Source organism: Podarcis bocagei, assembly GCF_964188305.1.
Source record: "Podarcis bocagei genome assembly, chromosome: 10".
Taxonomy (NCBI): domain Eukaryota; kingdom Metazoa; phylum Chordata; class Lepidosauria; order Squamata; family Lacertidae; genus Podarcis; species Podarcis bocagei.
Genome location: NC_138135.1, coordinates 51,562,215 through 51,578,535, shown reverse-complemented (window position 1 = coordinate 51,578,535; position 16,321 = coordinate 51,562,215). Strand labels below are relative to the sequence as shown.

General features: G+C 46.4%; 1 protein-coding gene across 1 annotated transcript in view; it reads right to left on the bottom strand.

Moving 5' to 3' along the window:
- Positions 1–13,998, bottom strand: part of LRIG3 (leucine rich repeats and immunoglobulin like domains 3) — a 60,825-nt gene extending 46,827 nt beyond the window's left edge. Inside the window, exons 1-3 of the mRNA XM_081211488.1 lie at positions 13,614–13,998; positions 1,506–1,577; positions 1,118–1,192 (exon numbers count right to left, since the gene is read on the bottom strand). Of these exons, the coding sequence (XP_081067614.1) occupies positions 1,118–1,192; positions 1,506–1,577; positions 13,614–13,918 (452 nt within the window). The 5' untranslated portion in view covers positions 13,919–13,998. The remainder of the gene's footprint in view (positions 1–1,117; positions 1,193–1,505; positions 1,578–13,613) is intronic.
- Between the last annotated feature and the right edge of the window lie 2,323 nt (positions 13,999–16,321).

Here is a 16,321-nt window from a genome sequence, read left to right as displayed (position 1 = left end):
TCAAATAGGAGCAGAGCAGACACAGCGGCTGCAACCAGCTGACTTAGCTGACCTAGGCTCAGAGTAAAAACAGCAGGATAATAAGTCACCAGATGTAAGCAATTGAATACTGATCACTTTCATTAACTGAACGGCTTCCCAAAATTTACCATATTATTTTAACCCTTTCGCGTCCTCTACCAACAGACACCGTGCAACTTGTACTTAAGTGCAGATTTTCACTGTTAGAAAAAAACGAGACAACCGTGAAGCAATCGAATGGCACTTCCAAATCACACAGAGAACAACATTTTTTACTGACTAAGGATCAGAAAACTTAGACTGAGAAGTTCTTACAAACATCCCATTTCACAGGAGCAAAAGGTTATGAGTTGGAAAGTTGCCAAATTCTTGAGAAAAGGGAAATTATTGTGATCAATATTCAGAACTGGATGTTCAATTCTGCTTTTCTTAACTTCTAGCTAAATATACAGACCTAGAATTTTCAAAACAAAAATATGGATCATTAGAAAAAGGTAAAAGTCTTGACAAAGAGGTGCTCTGTTCAAACACTCAATTCAACTGGTGGGAGTTCAGCCTTTTTTTAAAAAAAGAAGTGCTCCATGTATGCAGATCCATATGTTCTGTTGGACTGAAGTCTGCATGTTTCCCATAATCTCTATCTATTACATATTTTTGGAAGAAGCCGCTCTACGAAAGCAGCATAGGAAGCAGCATAGGAAGCTAACTTGCACAAAGTCAGAATGTTGACTCCCAGTCACAGACTATACAAGTGTAGGCCTGGCTTGAACACAGTGCTAAACCATAGTTTAGCTCTACATGCACAAATCAGAATGAGCCCAAGCACACCCAACCCTCCCCTCTCCTCCCACGCAACTAGAAGGACTTCTGCAGTACTGAGTTTCACTTGTTATGAATCCTAGAAAGTGAAATTAAGCTGTACTGAAGTGCTTCTCCTAGTGGTCCAGAAAGGAGAGGGAAGTGTGCATATTCAAGGTTTCATTCACTCGAGCTCATTCTATCTTGTCTGCATAGTGTTAAATCATGGTTAAACATTATGTGTCAATAAGGCCACTGTTCTCAAATATGAATAAAAATATTTTTTAAATCGACTTACAGAGTCAGGAGAGTGATGTTTGCTGAAACAGGTCCCAAATTTGGTATGGCTTCAAATTCATTACTGTTTAGTTTTCTGCCAACATTAAAAAAAAACAAAAACACAAGTCAGCTGACACAGAAACAAGAGCCAATTGGTATTTTCTGATTTTCCCTTGACCATTTTAACCCATCGCACTAACTTAAAGTAGCCCCTCCCCCAAAGGGAAGTGGGGACAACCTATAGCAACACTGACTTACATAGATACCCACTAAGTTATAGCTTCATTTCACATTGTATAATTTTGTGCCCATGCATCACTATGAATACCACCACTTAAAATCATTTAAAGGAATGTATCTTACACCATGCATATTATAGTCAAACAGAAGAACATGCAGCCACTTACATTTCTCGTAGTTTACCAAGGCGACTCAAGGAACTAGGCTTGATTGAAGACAATTTATTGTGGCTCAGATCTCTACAAGGATAAAAGAAGAAGAAAAGCTCTTGCATCAACTTTCACCAATATCAGGTACATTTCAAAGAGAACAAGCAAGTAGCTTGCACAGAAGGAAACTGGATCATATATTGAAATATAACACATAAAATGCACACTGGTTTTGTTGTGCCTCTCCCCTCCATCTACAGATAACCATGTTGTTGTTGTTCTTCTAAGGCAGGTGTGAGGAACTTGTGGCTCTCCCTATGCTGTTGGACTGCAACTCCCATCATCCCTTACCAGTGCCTTTTCATTCTCCACCATCTGATCCAGGGGGGAGGAACTGGCGACTTGCCCAAAGTTTCAGGGCTACAAGTCCCATCATCCACAAGCACTGGCCATCCTGGCTGGCTGACTGGGGAGTGTTGAAGGCCCACAGGAAGATACTTTTGCATCCGCTTAAGTTGGTTCAATTAATTGCCAATAAAATATCGCCACAGTTCTACATCTCCTATTCAGTATATGAGCCAAACTCCCCCCCTCAACCATAGAAGTCTAGGGGGCCAAAGACTGTTGTTACAGTCTAGCAACATCTGGCAAATCCAACATAAAGCTGTTGCTCAATTTATGGCTTTCACCTGGTAAGTCTAAATTTGCAAAGTCTAGGTATATTGACGGCTGGGTGGTACGGAAACCTCTCCTCTCCTGTGTTCACATGTCTTTGCACCATTAATTCTCACACATAAAAATGTTAATGCGAGCCATATGTGAGTAGTGGAAAACAGGCCTGGATAAACACTCCGGCCTCAAGGCATCGACATTTCGAATGCAAAGCTGAACGAAACAGCCCCATCTGCCACAGATGTGTCTATCCTGCAGCATCCTAAGCCCGCTTCCTCATGTGCATCAGCCATAATGGATGGAGGCATAAGTCCTTCCAGGGCACCCTTGACGGAACTGAAGAGATGTAGGCCAACTAATTCAACAAGACTGAAACGGTGATCTGAATTAAGCTCACTTTAACACAGAGAGAGGCCTTTCTCCTGCCTTTGCGCCTCAGCTGGAATATTTGGCCTTGGCTCACAGGGATTAGAAGAACTATGCAAAGCCACAGCCAAAATGCTATGAAGTCATGGCTGTTAAAAGTCTAATACATTACTGTTCATCCTGCATTAGACAAGAATCAGCAATTATTTCAACAAAGAGCTTTCAAAATCCTACTGCAAAAAAGTGCTGTTTCCAACAACCTGCCTTTCTTCAGTTCACCTAAAAAGTAAAAAAGCAGGATGGGGGGGTGAGACACCCTATGAAAATTTATTTAAAACATGCTTGTTTGCCTTAGGACCTACCAGACAGTATCAGACATGAGTGGATTTGTTCTGCTGTAGTTATAACATTGGGGCGAGGAAAGGGGGGGAGAGAAATCTGGCAGAGCCTTTAAACTATAAAAATCCTGCAATTACAACCACTGCTGTGCCTGATCACCAAACTGGAGCCAGACACTTTCACTCAGAGCTCAAGCTCACCATCCATCTGGAGTCCATCAAGGCAACCATAAGCATAACAACTTGCATTATGTTTCAGACTAAATTTGTGTTTTCTGACACTGCCGATATCCACAGATTTTCCATGCACTGTGCTGCTTTAAAGGGGGGGGGGGGAATAGATGCAAATATCCCTCCAAAGCCCTTAAGGTTTTCTTAAACCTGATTCGGAAAATTATGACTCCCATCCCAAAAAAATTACAACGCGCCTTTATTGCTCAACAGCTCAAATCAAACAATTACCGGCACTTTAATAGGTCTTCTATTTATAGCAAATTTTTACACTATCTAGAATCATCAAGGAGAAGATGACTCTTTTGAAGAGATGAGCATTCCTGAAAAACTGCTAGAAACAGGATGGGAGCTAAAATAATGATATAATCCTTTCTGAAATTAGCTTCTCCCCTGATGTAATAGGTTTTTAAGTGTGTACATTTGTCTTTTCAAAAGGGCAGGAGCAACAAATACAATTCCTTAAACCCGTAGAAAAATAATGTGAACAGACCTCCTCCTTATAATTTAGGAGCAGAAGCTGGAATCACAAAAGTGGTGGAAACACATTTTCCACTCCCAATTGCCTCCTCCCTCTTTGCCCTTCCCTTAAACCACAGTACATGGAAAGAAAAATCTCTACAGTGGTTTAAGCTTACTAGTAGCACTTTGAAACTTATAAGGCGGCTGGATTCAGGCATTTCAAGTGCACTTTTGAAAGTAGAGCACATTTTAAAATGCCATGGTGTTGGTACAAACTCAAAAGTGCAGCTTCCACACTCTTCTCACCATAGAAGACACATAGTGGACTGCTGGCTTGGAAGCTTTTTCCTGCAAAGGAAGACCTTCTTGAGGGAGAAGCTTCTGAACACGAAACTTCTGGTGCAGTTTTGCTTTCAAAACAGAATTCCCCAATGCACTCTCTGTGACAAATTATGAGAACCAAGTGTGTATAACATAAACTTAAAGGACATTTTAACAACCCTCTGCTAAAAGATAGCCATTCTTGCTGCTTTAGTGTATAAATGCAGAATTTAAACTCATCAGTTAACATTTTTTTCAGTTCACAAATAAACAGAAATAAATATTTATCTAGTGTCGACACCTGAGTCTGATTGAGGGAGGGATTGACATTTTGGGGGAAGGTACATCAGATAAACAGAAGGGTGTTGTATGTTTTCCATCTCCCTTCTCTACTGCATTAGCAAGGAGGAGAGCATTTGCTTCCAGTTTCAACTAACTATGGTTTGTTGGTATGTGGGGATCTGGTTAGTCTTCAAACTATGATTTAGTGTAGCAAGTCATGATCAGAAGAACCAAGATTTGAACTCTGCTTATTTCCCAAAACTGTGGTTAAGGCAAACCACAGTTAACCTGGTTTCAGAAATATCGATAAACTTCAGTTAGTTAAAGCAAAGGCACTTTTAAGTGATAGCTTATAGGAGGAGGGAAAGTCAGAAAGCAGGACAATCAACATATGCCTAAGGCACCAAAGTATTCCACGATTTCAACTTTTAACAATCCTTGGTTTGCAGAATGGTACTAAGCTGTACTAAATAAGGTCTTCCAAGCCTGTGTTTGTCCAAGGAATTGCTCACCATGAAGGATGCTGTTATCAGCAATAAGATTCACAAATACAGTGGTGCCCCGCAAGACGAAATTAATTCGTTCCGCAATTTTTGTCGTCTAGCGAATTTTTCGTCTTGCGAAGCACGGTTTCCCATAGGAATGCATTGAAAATCAATTAATGCGTTCCTAGGGAAACCGCTTGCCAGGCTGGCGGTGCGGAGAAGGGCTTTTCTCCGCACCGCAAGCCTTCAGGACAGGTACGGGAACAGAGGGGAAGGCGCGCAGCGCTTTCCCTCTGTTCCCGGGGCTTGCGTGGGAGGAGGGTTTTTCCTCCCCACCGCCAACATTCAGAACAGCATTCTGAATGTTGGCGGTGGGAAGGAAAACCCTTCTCCCACCCCAAGTCTTCAGGACAGCCATCCGAAGGCTGGCGCGGGGAGAAGGTCTCTCCGCCCCCCCCCCCACGCCAGGCTTCGGTGCATCCTTCAGAGGCTGCTGCCATAGTCACGCGTCACTTCTCCAGCTGGGAGAGGGTCGCGGGGGGCTGGTTTAGCCCCGCGCGCGCTCTCCCGGCTGGAGAGGTGACGGGCGCCTATGGAGGCTCCTGCCATAGGCGCGCGTCACTTCTCCAGCTGGGAGAGGGTCGCGGGGGGCTGGTTTAGCCCCGCGCGCGCTCTCCTGGCTGGAGAGGTGACGGGCGCCTATGGAGGTTCCTATGGAGCTGTTCCTGGAACAGCTTTCCGAAGTGGGGCGGCTGGGGCAGGTGACCCCGCCCCCCGCCCCACTTCGGAACAGCTGCAAAAGACGTCAGGGGGAAGCGGGGAAGCGAAGCGCTTCGCTTCCCGCTTCCCCCGGACCTCTTCTGAAGCAAGGGGCTGGGGGGAGATCGCTATCTCCCCCCAGCCCCTTGCTTCAGAAGAGGTCCGGGGGAAGCGGGGAAGCGAAGCGCTTCGCTTCCCCGCTTCCCCCGACGTCTTTTGCAGCAAGGGGCTGCAGGGAGATCGCTATCTCCCCCCATCCCCTTGCTTCAGAAGAGGTCCGGGGGAAGCGGGGAAGCGAAGCGCTTCGCTTCCCCGCTTCATCCGACGTCTTTTGCAGCAAGGGGCTGCAGGGAGATCGCTATCTCCCCCCATCCCCTTGCTTCAGAAGAGGTCCGGGGGAAGCGGGGAAGCGAAGCGCTTCGCTTCCCCGCTTCATCCGACGTCTTTTGCAGCAAGGGGCTGCAGGGAGATCGCTATCTCCCCCCATCCCCTTGCTTCAGAAGAGGTCCGGGGGAAGCGGGGAAGCGAAGCGCTTCGCTTCCCCGCTTCCCCCGACGTCTTTTGCAGCAAGGGGCTGCAGGGAGATCGCTATCTCCCCCCATCCCCTTGCTTCAGAAGAGGTCCGGGGGAAGCGGGGAAGCGAAGCGCTTCGCTTCCCCGCTTCATCCGACGTCTTTTGCAGCAAGGGGCTGCAGGGAGATCGCTATCTCCCCCCATCCCCTTGCTTCAGAAGAGGTCCGGGGGAAGCGGGGAAGCGAAGCGCTTCGCTTCCCCGCTTCATCCGACGTCTTTTGCAGCAAGGGGCTGCAGGGAGATCGCTATCTCCCCCCATCCCCTTGCTTCAGAAGAGGTCCGGGGGAAGCGGGGAAGCGAAGCGCTTCGCTTCCCCGCTTCATCCGACGTCTTTTGCAGCAAGGGGCTGCAGGGAGATCGCTATCTCCCCCCATCCCCTTGCTTCAGAAGAGGTCCGGGGGAAGCGGGGAAGCGAAGCGCTTCGCTTCCCCGCTTCATCCGACGTCTTTTGCAGCAAGGGGCTGCAGGGAGATCGCTATCTCCCCCCATCCCCTTGCTTCAGAAGAGGTCCGGGGGAAGCGGGGAAGCGAAGCGCTTCGCTTCCCCGCTTCCCCCGGACGTCTTTTGCAGCAAGGGGCTGCAGGGAGATCGCTATCTCCCCGCAGCCCCTTGCTTCAAAAGAGAAGACCCGCTGTCGCCGGGGCAAGCTTCGTTTTGCGAAGCAAGCCCATAGGGGAATTCGTCTTGCGAGGCAAATCGCGGACGAAAAAACCTTTCGTCTAGCGAGTTTTTTGTCTTGCGAGGCGTTCGTCTTGCGGGGCACTACTGTAATCTCAACAAAGTGAAGTGGTGAAGAAACAGCTCTTCGGACGTTTTATAAATGTGTATGTTAGGGATCAGCTCCATGTGTGCCATTTAGGGGCAATCAATATGGTCTTTCTTGTAATGCCTGAAACTTAATTCAAAATTTTAAAATGCAAATCCAGCAGCAGTTTCTTAATCAATTCCCATTGGGGCCTTTATAGCTGCTAATTCAGCAAAAAGAAGGAAAGCTAAAAAACAAAGAGGCAGGCTGTAGCTGTTTTAAGACACAGATCCAAAGTGACTCATAAATCAGCATGCTATGTTCAGATTTTAGTCTGGAAAATGCTGAAGAACAGCTGTGAAAACTATCCAAACTTTTTTCCTCTGGCAATTCTGGTAAGAACTGGAAGGTTTAGAAAATGTAAATACCAAGATGTAATACAAACATTAGCAGAAACCATCCTTTAGATTTCCCCCTGTCTCAGTGACAGCTTCAACATTCCTAGACAAACCCTGGTAAAATAATCTAGAATTCCAAAGAGAACTGAATAAACAGCAAAGATGTATGGCGACTGTTCAGAGTCTCTCTTCCTCTCCCATCCTGGCTGCTAAACTTTAAACCTAACAAAAGCGAAGTCCTTAAACTGTAGAGTGTTTCTCTTGAGCGACTAGCCTCCTGCCCAGAAAGCAGAGGCAAACCGTAAAGAAAATTTGTTGATAAACTATTACAAACACTCACTAGCTCTGAAACAGTCTTGGTTTTATTTAAGTCTGTGAATACCTCTTCAGTGAAAGGCTGTAGTAAAAAACTGTGTTAAAATTGGCCACTTTCCCTCACTCGGAGACTTTTGCTATGTCAACTGCAATTACAAGAGTAACCACAACTCAGACAACACGTACAGATAATACAATTTTGGTCCTCCATCAGCCAGTTCAAAAAACAGGTCTGGAATTCGCAGTTGCATCATTTGTTCCAACCCACCACCCAAAATCACATCCAGCAAGAAATCTGAATGTCAAGGGGGGGGGGAGGTTTTTCACTCAGATGGTTACCAGTGTTAAGATAGCAATAACAGCCTGCTGGATAGCCCATCTAGTCCATAATCCTGTTCTCACAGTGGCCAACCAGATGCCTGCAAGCCACACTTCTGCACAAGAGCACGCTCTCCTCAGAAATGGGGTGGTTGCCTTGAGTGGGAAGAACTAAAGGGGCACATGTGATAGGGGAAAGCTCTGGTCAAGCGAGAAGTAATCAGCATCTCTCTACAGCACGGATGAAGCACTTCTAGCCCTCCAGATGTTGTTGAGACTCCTCTCAGCCCCAGCCAGCATAACCAATGGTCAAGGACAATGAGAGGTTTACTCACAAACTCATAGAATGTAGTGTTGAAAGTGATCCTGAGGATCATCTAGTCCAACACTCTACATTGCAGTTGTCCCATACAGGAATCGAACCTGCAACCTCAGCATTCTCAGCTCCGCACTCTCACCAGTTGAGCTATACTCAAGCAACATCTGGGGGATCCTCACCTCTGCTCTACAGAAGGACCTAAAATTCACTTCAAAAGTTTGCACTGCTTAGGGCAGGCATCCCCAAACTTAGCCCTCCAGCTGTTTTGGGACTACAATTCCCATCATCCCTGACCACCGGTCCTGTTAGCTAGGGATGATGGGAGTTGTAGTCCCAAAACAGCTGGAGGGCCGAGTTTGGGGGTGCCTGGCTTAGGGTCATGAAAAATCTTACTGGAGTTAGTCTGTAATCCCCCCACCCTTGAAATAAATTCTAGTAGACTACACTAAGCTTACTTCTGAGTAGACATGTATGGGGTTGCACTCTTAGCATGCTATTTACAGCATAATCCTAAACATGTTTGCTCAAAAGTAAGTCTGCATTCTGAGAAAGCAAGCATAGGATTGCTCTCTTGAAGTCCACACCCCAAGACTGCATTCCTTACACATTTGGGAGTAAACACTACTGAACTCCATGTGGTTTGCTCCCAAGTGTGAAAAGGAATGCAGTCTTGGGCTGAAATGCTAAGCACTCTGGAGAACACATTCCTCTGCACAGTTTACTCAGAAGCAACCCCACTGGAACTTACCTCCCAGTAGATGTGTTTAGAATTACAGACTTTCTGGAAAGTAAGATCCTCTGAAATCTGTAGGAACTCTTCCCTGGGAAATATATTGGTGGGGTGCCAGAGATTTAAGATTTTTGAAGCAAGTAGTTTTGGTTATATAATCAACATGAACTCCCATCACGAATATTTCGGCAAACATGCTTGCAGCCTCATATTATTCACAGACAAAACTATCTGGGACAACAGTGATCTATGCTAATAACAACAAACTATTTTGTTTCCTTATTGCCCCTTAACTGCCTAGAGTTCTTTAGCAGTCTCGGTTCTGCTGCATAAGAACAACAGGAGGCAAGAGAAGAAGGCCACATGTCTGCCTGCATGCTTTTTAAGGGGGGTGGAAAAGCAAGTAATGAACAGGAACTTCTAAAGGCATTTAACTCAAACAAAAGAAACATTTGCACAAAACCTAGCAGACCACATGGTCTGGTGACACCTACAAAGATGGTAACCCTGTGAGTTTAAGAACAAGTGACACAGCTGCCCAATGAGTGATCACAGCAGGGTTCCTTACAAAAGGCCAAGTGCTTATTTATACAAGTGGAGCCCATTTTTCACACTTCTTTTAAAGGAATGCGAATGTACATATGGACAATTTACGTCTCCAGGGGAAATCCAATTAGAAAGCTTCCACTGTGCTAACTGAAACAACAAAAGATCTGTTTGTTTTAGTGGCCACTAAATTAACTGTCATAGAGATATCTTGCTATTATTTCTGTTGACCCAATATCCGTCTTAGAAAACAACCCTTTAAAATCAGTTTTAATTCCTAATTAGCATTTTTTCTATAAATTACTTGCTAGGATTTCCTGTGGTTCCACTCGTTTGTTAGATTCGTACTATTGCACCTTTAACTGAGTGTCCTGGAAAACTACCATCATATTTGATAAACTTTTGTTGAAAAGTTTACGGGATTTTTTTTTGTTTGTTTGTTTAAAATCAAATCTACAAATAAAAATTGTGACAAACGTTTCTTGTCAAATAACAGCTTGGCCTTTAGATTATTCAAATATTTGTGGCTCCAATCATATGCACAACTTAAAGGTAAAGGTACCCCTGACCATCAGGTCCAGTCACTGACGACACGGGGGTTGCGGCGCTGTCTCGCTCTATAGGCCGAGGGAGCCAGCGTTTGTCCGCAGACAGCTTCTGGGTCATGTGGCCAGCATGACTAAGCCGCTTCTGGCGAACCAGAGCTGCTTCTGGCGAACCAGAGCAGCACATGGAAACGACGTTTACCTTCCCGCTAGAGCGGTACCTATTTATCTACTTGCACTTTGACATGCTTTCGAACTGCTAGATGGGCAGGAGCTGGGACTGAACAACAGGAGCTCACCCCGTTGCGGGGATTCGAACCGCCGACCTTCTGATTGGCAAGCCCTAGGCTCTGTGGTTCCCAACTTACCTGGGAGTAAATGCCATTGAACTCAATGGAGCTTACTTTTGAGTAGGGACTGTTCTGTTAATGTTCCACAGAGTCAAACCCAGGTGTTATGAATACAACAGTCACTTTTTCTCAGTAAGGAAGACCTCCAGAGGAGGCAATTGAACAGAATTAGCCAGAACTAATTCAAAGACTTCCTGTTTACTTTAAAGTTCTTATCTGCACTTGCTTCTGAAGTGCAACAGAAAATTAATAAACCAATTGAGATGTGATTGAAATGACAAGAGGTTAAGCTCAATCACACTATTCCAAAGTTTTTCTTTCTGACTTTAGAAAATTTCCAAGTCTTTGTGGAGGAATCACTGTGGATACTAGATAAGAAAATACCAGCTCAATCATGTCCATCTCTCATGCTTGTGTTGATGAGTTAATTTAACAGCCAGTGGAATCAGTAACTTGGCATAAGAGACTGAAACCCACAGCACAATCAATGAATGCTTGTCAAGTTACAACTACTTTACTGTGTCAATAAATCATCAGGTGAACAAAAGCACAAGAGACCACAACTTTTCTAAAACTGCTCTCAGCTTGCAGGAATGTTGCTCAGGGACCATACTGGGTCCCATGTTTGCTTAAACAAGTATCAGCCAGGGCAGTTCTCAAAAATCCACGTTTTTTATATAGCCAACATTTGGAGAAAGTGGAGTTGGAATGTAGGATGCCAGAAACCCTTGTTTTAAAGCAACATATTTAATATACATTTAATTAGCAGAGAGTCAGAGTCCCCTGCCTATTAACACAATGGCATTTCAATACATATTTGTATTGCTTTTAATTCTCTATGGAATCCTGTATTGTTTCCAAGCCATATTTCTGAATCATTCTCCCAATAACAGAGACTCCCAGGGCAATGGTTTCTGCACATGCACTAAAGATGTTGCCAACTGTAGATCAGCATCCTCCTTGTGTAAAAAGAAACTATGTTTGGATGCTTCCTAGTGAACATAGCAATTTTCATTATGCATTAGGCTCATCATACATTAAGTTATATGTACATGATATAATAATGCAAATTTCCACATGAAAGTGCCACCCATTTCTTTGACTTTTTGATGTGTCATTATAGGATAACGGCATTGAGGAAATGGAAGGGGGAACAAAATTGCATCATTTTCCAAAGGAAAGGTACAGATCAGTGTTAGAAACTGAAATATGGAAGCTGGGAGCTACATGGCACCTTAAACCTAGGTTATGGGCGCAACAACGGAATGTCTAGGCACACTTTTTTATAACAGGAATACAAAGCTGAAAATGAACGAACTGCAGCTAAAATATTATGTTCATTTTTCACATCCTTCCCCTACCCACCCCCATAATATTCTTAAGAGGGTCTCTTCTTCAGTCTTCAGAGAGTAGCTGGAAGCGGGGAAGCAGAAAAAGGTCCTCCTTTCCTTCCACTCTGCAGTTTTAATCTGAAATCTTAGGCACAATACGGCGCCCAGAGCTCAGAAACTGCTCACGCTGATGAAATTCCCTGTCGCAAAATGCGCCTAGAACAATGGGAGTTTCAGACAGAATAGGCCTGGGATATTAACCCTGCCCACTACACTCCTATATGATGTCCATTCTAGACAGAAGAAATCCACTTTGCCGTACAGACACACAACTAACCACATTTACACATCCCTCTGCCTCAGATCCCACCCCCCACTCAGAAGTTTCAAGTTGATTACTTGCGCCAGTCAAGACTGACATCTGGAGCTGGTACCCTTAGGCAAGGCCCTACCACCTCAAGGCCCCGGCACCTGCCAACATGAGAGGTCTGGACCCGCCTCAAGAAGATGAGCTTCTATCCTCTTTGAAGCAATCGTTCCTCTTCACCACCTCCTCCTCAGAGGAGGAGGCAGAAACCAAAGCAAGTGGGAGGTGCAAGGGGCAGCCACTTTCCCTCTCTCTCTCCCCCACCTTTCCCTCTGCACAGCAGTGGGAACAGAACCTAGCCCTGCTTCCAGATGGAGCACCTAGGCGAGGGGGCCGGCCTGTTCCATGCCACTCTGGCTGCTCCTTCACCCATCCAAGCCCTCCCCTCAGGACCACAACCTTCAAAGGAGCATTAGGCAACTTTGTGAAGGCAACCAGCAAATTACTAGTTACGGCAACCGTGCGCTACCTCCAGGAACAGAGGCAGCGGCAGCAACAGAAGAGAGCTATTGCTTTCCTGCCATGCTTACGGGTCTCCCAGAGGGAGCTGATTGACCACCGCAGGGAACAGGAGGCTGGAATACATAGGCCTTGGCTCTGAAGTTCTTACAGTGGGTTGGAGTTGCCCCCACCAGGGCCCAACTCCACATGCTGGCCCAAGAGAAGCAGTGGTGTCTGTTTTGCTCACCTATGAGCTCCCCACGTGTATCGCAGCAGCTTGGAGGCACTCACTCTAGGAAGGCCCAGCAGATTGCACCCATACCTCCCTGCTGCGTGAGAGTGAGAGGGCAGGGCCTTATCTCTCACCTGCTCACTTTCTAGCTGGCCTCTGGGCAATGCAACAGGCTGAGATTGAGTGCAACAGTCCCAGTTCCACATCCCTGTTGCCCAGAGAGAAACAAAGCGAGGGAATTGCGTTGAGGGGTGGGATTCCTCCAAAGGAGAGGTGGCTCTCCATTATGTTGGTGGGACTCCCAACTCCCATTGGCTCCAGCCAGCGTGGTCTATGGTCGGCGTTGAAGCACTGGTTTTCCACTTCTGCTTTGAAGCCATCCCTGTCACCTGACAGCTCACCCGCTGTGGAGCCAGGAACTTCGCTTGGACGCCCTGCCATTTGGGTGGGTTCATCTCCCCCCCCCCCCTAGTGCAAAGCACAGACAGTGTGTGGAAGCCACTAACCTCTGGGAATCAGCCTGCTAAGAGGATGGGGAACACAAGGAGGGCCACTCAAAACATGCCACTGCCCCATGTGGTGGTAGCATCTGCCTTGCCCACCAAACAAGGTCCTGGGTTCAAACAACCAAGCTTTACTGGCAGACAGAGAAGACATATATATGAATCGAGATAAAACTATACAGGCCTAATAAGGTGAAAAAGCACCGCTCAAGTCTAAGTCCTGGGTTCTCCAAGGGGCCCAAAATCTTGGCGAGCCGCTGTCAGCCCGCGCAGACAACACCGAACTAGCTGGGACTCTGCAAAAGGTTCGTCCCTTCCACACTCCAGCCTATTTTAAACTTATTAAGCGGTGCAGAAATCAAATGAGAACAGGAATAAGAGCACGCGAAAGAATAAATCAAAGCCATTCGCTCCAGGGACGCGGGGAGCCCGGAGCGCCCCCTAGCGCCCCCAAGCCCGGCAGGAGCGAAGCCCGCTCGCCCGCTCTCGCTACTCACAGCTGCACGACCCAGTCCGGGAGAGGCTCGGGCACTCGACTCAGCTTCAGGCGGCTGCAGTCCAGCAGTTCCCCCCGGCAGCGGCACGGCAGCGCCGGGCACCCTTCGGCCAGCGCCGAGGAGGGGGAGAAGGCGGCGACCAGGCAGCAGCAGCACAGGAGCAGCGGCGGCAGCGCGGCGCCCATGGCCGGAGCTCCCTTGGCGCGCGTCGGCGCGGCGCGCTTTCCGACGGGGCGGCCGTGCGCGCTCGGGGGGCGCGGAGCGTGTTCCGTTTTGGGGGCGCTGGGCCGGTGGCTCCCTTTCATGGCCGCCTGCCCCCGCTAGACCCGCGGGCGAGGCTCCGCCGCTGCACAGCCAACTCCAGACGCCTCGCCAAACTTTCCGCCGCCGCCGCTGCCTCCTCGTCGCGGCAGCGCCTGCCTGGGCCCGCCCCCTGCCATGTGATGACAACAAGGCGGAGGGCGGGCGCTCGGGAAGAGATGCTCGACGGCAGAGGCAAAGCAGCCGGCCTCGCCGACGGAGCTGCACCGCCGCGCAGCCGAGGCCAGCAGCCCCGCTGTTGGAGGGACAGGGGGCCAAGACCTCCAGGAAGCGCTCCTGGCTTCCACCTCTTTTCTACCCGCCTTCGAGGCTTTCTACCAAGACCCGTCTGCAGGAAAGAAACGCGCGCAATTTCAAGAAGTCTCCCAGTCCGCAAACACCTCTCTCTCAGCACAGGAGCCAGCTAGCAATGCCCAAGCCGGTGCCAATCTGCTAGGAACTCACCACGAACGTCTCCTTTGGCACCCATCCGGCTGGAAAAAAAGAAAAGCCCTGCAACAACGGGTGCCATCAGTGCCGCATTTACTTAAAAACTAAACAAGCTATAGTTTAGGGCCCCACTCTCTTGCCCCCCCCAAAAAAAAATTAAAGGAAAAAACCCTGTATGTACATGTCCAAAATATAAGATAAAAAACAAATAGAATAAAACCTAGATAACAGCAACAGTGTTTTGTGTTGTGTAGGCTCCTATGATGTAAGCAATGTGCCCCGCCTGCTAGCCTGCTCCCTAAAATATCACTGGTTTGCTCCTTTCTATATATAGGGTGCCTACATTCTGCATGGACTGGTTGCATGGCAGCAGGTGCAAATGGCTTTAGATACCTATTAGGTCCACAAATTACCATATAGCATATATTCAACACAAAAAAACGGTGACAATTTGTTGTTGACAAAGGACAGCTGGACATATAAAGGGCCCCATTACCTTCAGTAGCTTAAGACCTCATCAAACCTAAATCCGGCCCTGGGTGCCATCAATAACTGGGAAGACAGAAAGTCTTAACCTGTGTTTTGTTTGCACACACGTTAAAAATGGGTGGACAGTGTGAGATAGATATAGATATATATAGATATATGTCACTGTTGTAAATAAAAGGATGATGAAGAAGACAAAAGACAGGACTTTACTCACTCTTTGAAGACTTAGGAACAAAGTCTCATGGGCATCTACTGCAATTTTGGGGGGGAGGGGTTTGAAGTAAATTTTTCCAAACAAAATGATTCCTCTCACCAGCCCAATCCTGTTACACCCTACGGCCTCCTTACCAGGTCACCCTTTTAGCTGTGAGCAGGCAGTGGTGCCACTATTGAACAGGAGCTCCCACTCACCGCCATTTTAATTTGCCCAAATTGCAATGCTCCAGCTCATAGATCTGTGAAATACTGTGTTTACTGTGCGTAAACCCTGCTGAACTCAATTTGGTTTACAGTACTTCTGAGTAAAATATAGATTAGGATTGTACTGTTAGGGGGACATATACACCCATTTTTTGTCATGCATATGAACAGTAAACAGTCTATAGAATGATTTCCCCAGCAAGGCCTGCCTGGCACCTACATTAACATCTTCTTGGTGCCAGTTTAAACTTCTTTTATTCCCAGGTATTGGTGGCACCTGTTTGGTTTTATAAGTCTATTGGGTATTAGCTGGCTCCTCTGCTGAGAGATAGGTATTAGTAGTGTGGGATGTTGTTCTGTTCCTGTTGCTCTGCTTGAAATTGTGTGTTAATTTTCTGTAAGTTGTCTCGAGTCAGTCTTGATATAAAGCATCTAAGCAATGATACTATGCAGCAATGAAATGAAATGAAATGCAATAATTATTATTTGTTTACATTATAAAGTGATGCAAAAGTATGCAATACATGTTCTTAATTGAATGAAAATAGCATACATCAATGAAGAAAGGCTAGCCTACTGACTGCATAATGCTCCAATTCCTGGAGTTCATAGGAAACTGCTTTAAAAAAACAAAAAAAAACCCACCATTTTTTCCCCTTCTTATCTAGAGTGTTGGCAAGGGCAGTGACTCATATGCAAGTGTTAATAGAGGCATTAAGCTTTCAGCTTTCACTTTCAAGAAAGAACAGAAACAAAGCTTGTCTGAACTTATCATGCCGATTGAAACATTTTGCATAAGTATAAACTATAAACGGGTGGGAAGGTTTCAGAAATAAAGAATAAGCATAAACAAACTCTGATCTTTAAGGATCACTTTATAATAACAGGGGCTTAATAAAGCAATATATGCATTACAGATATACTATTATCAAGGCATAGAACTCTTTTAACATGCTTAAGAAGGAGTGGGAGGCAGCATTGGTAGTTATTATACACCCAAATTAGTGGCTTCAATAAAGTACAATGAAACCCTTGTGCTAATTCAGTTC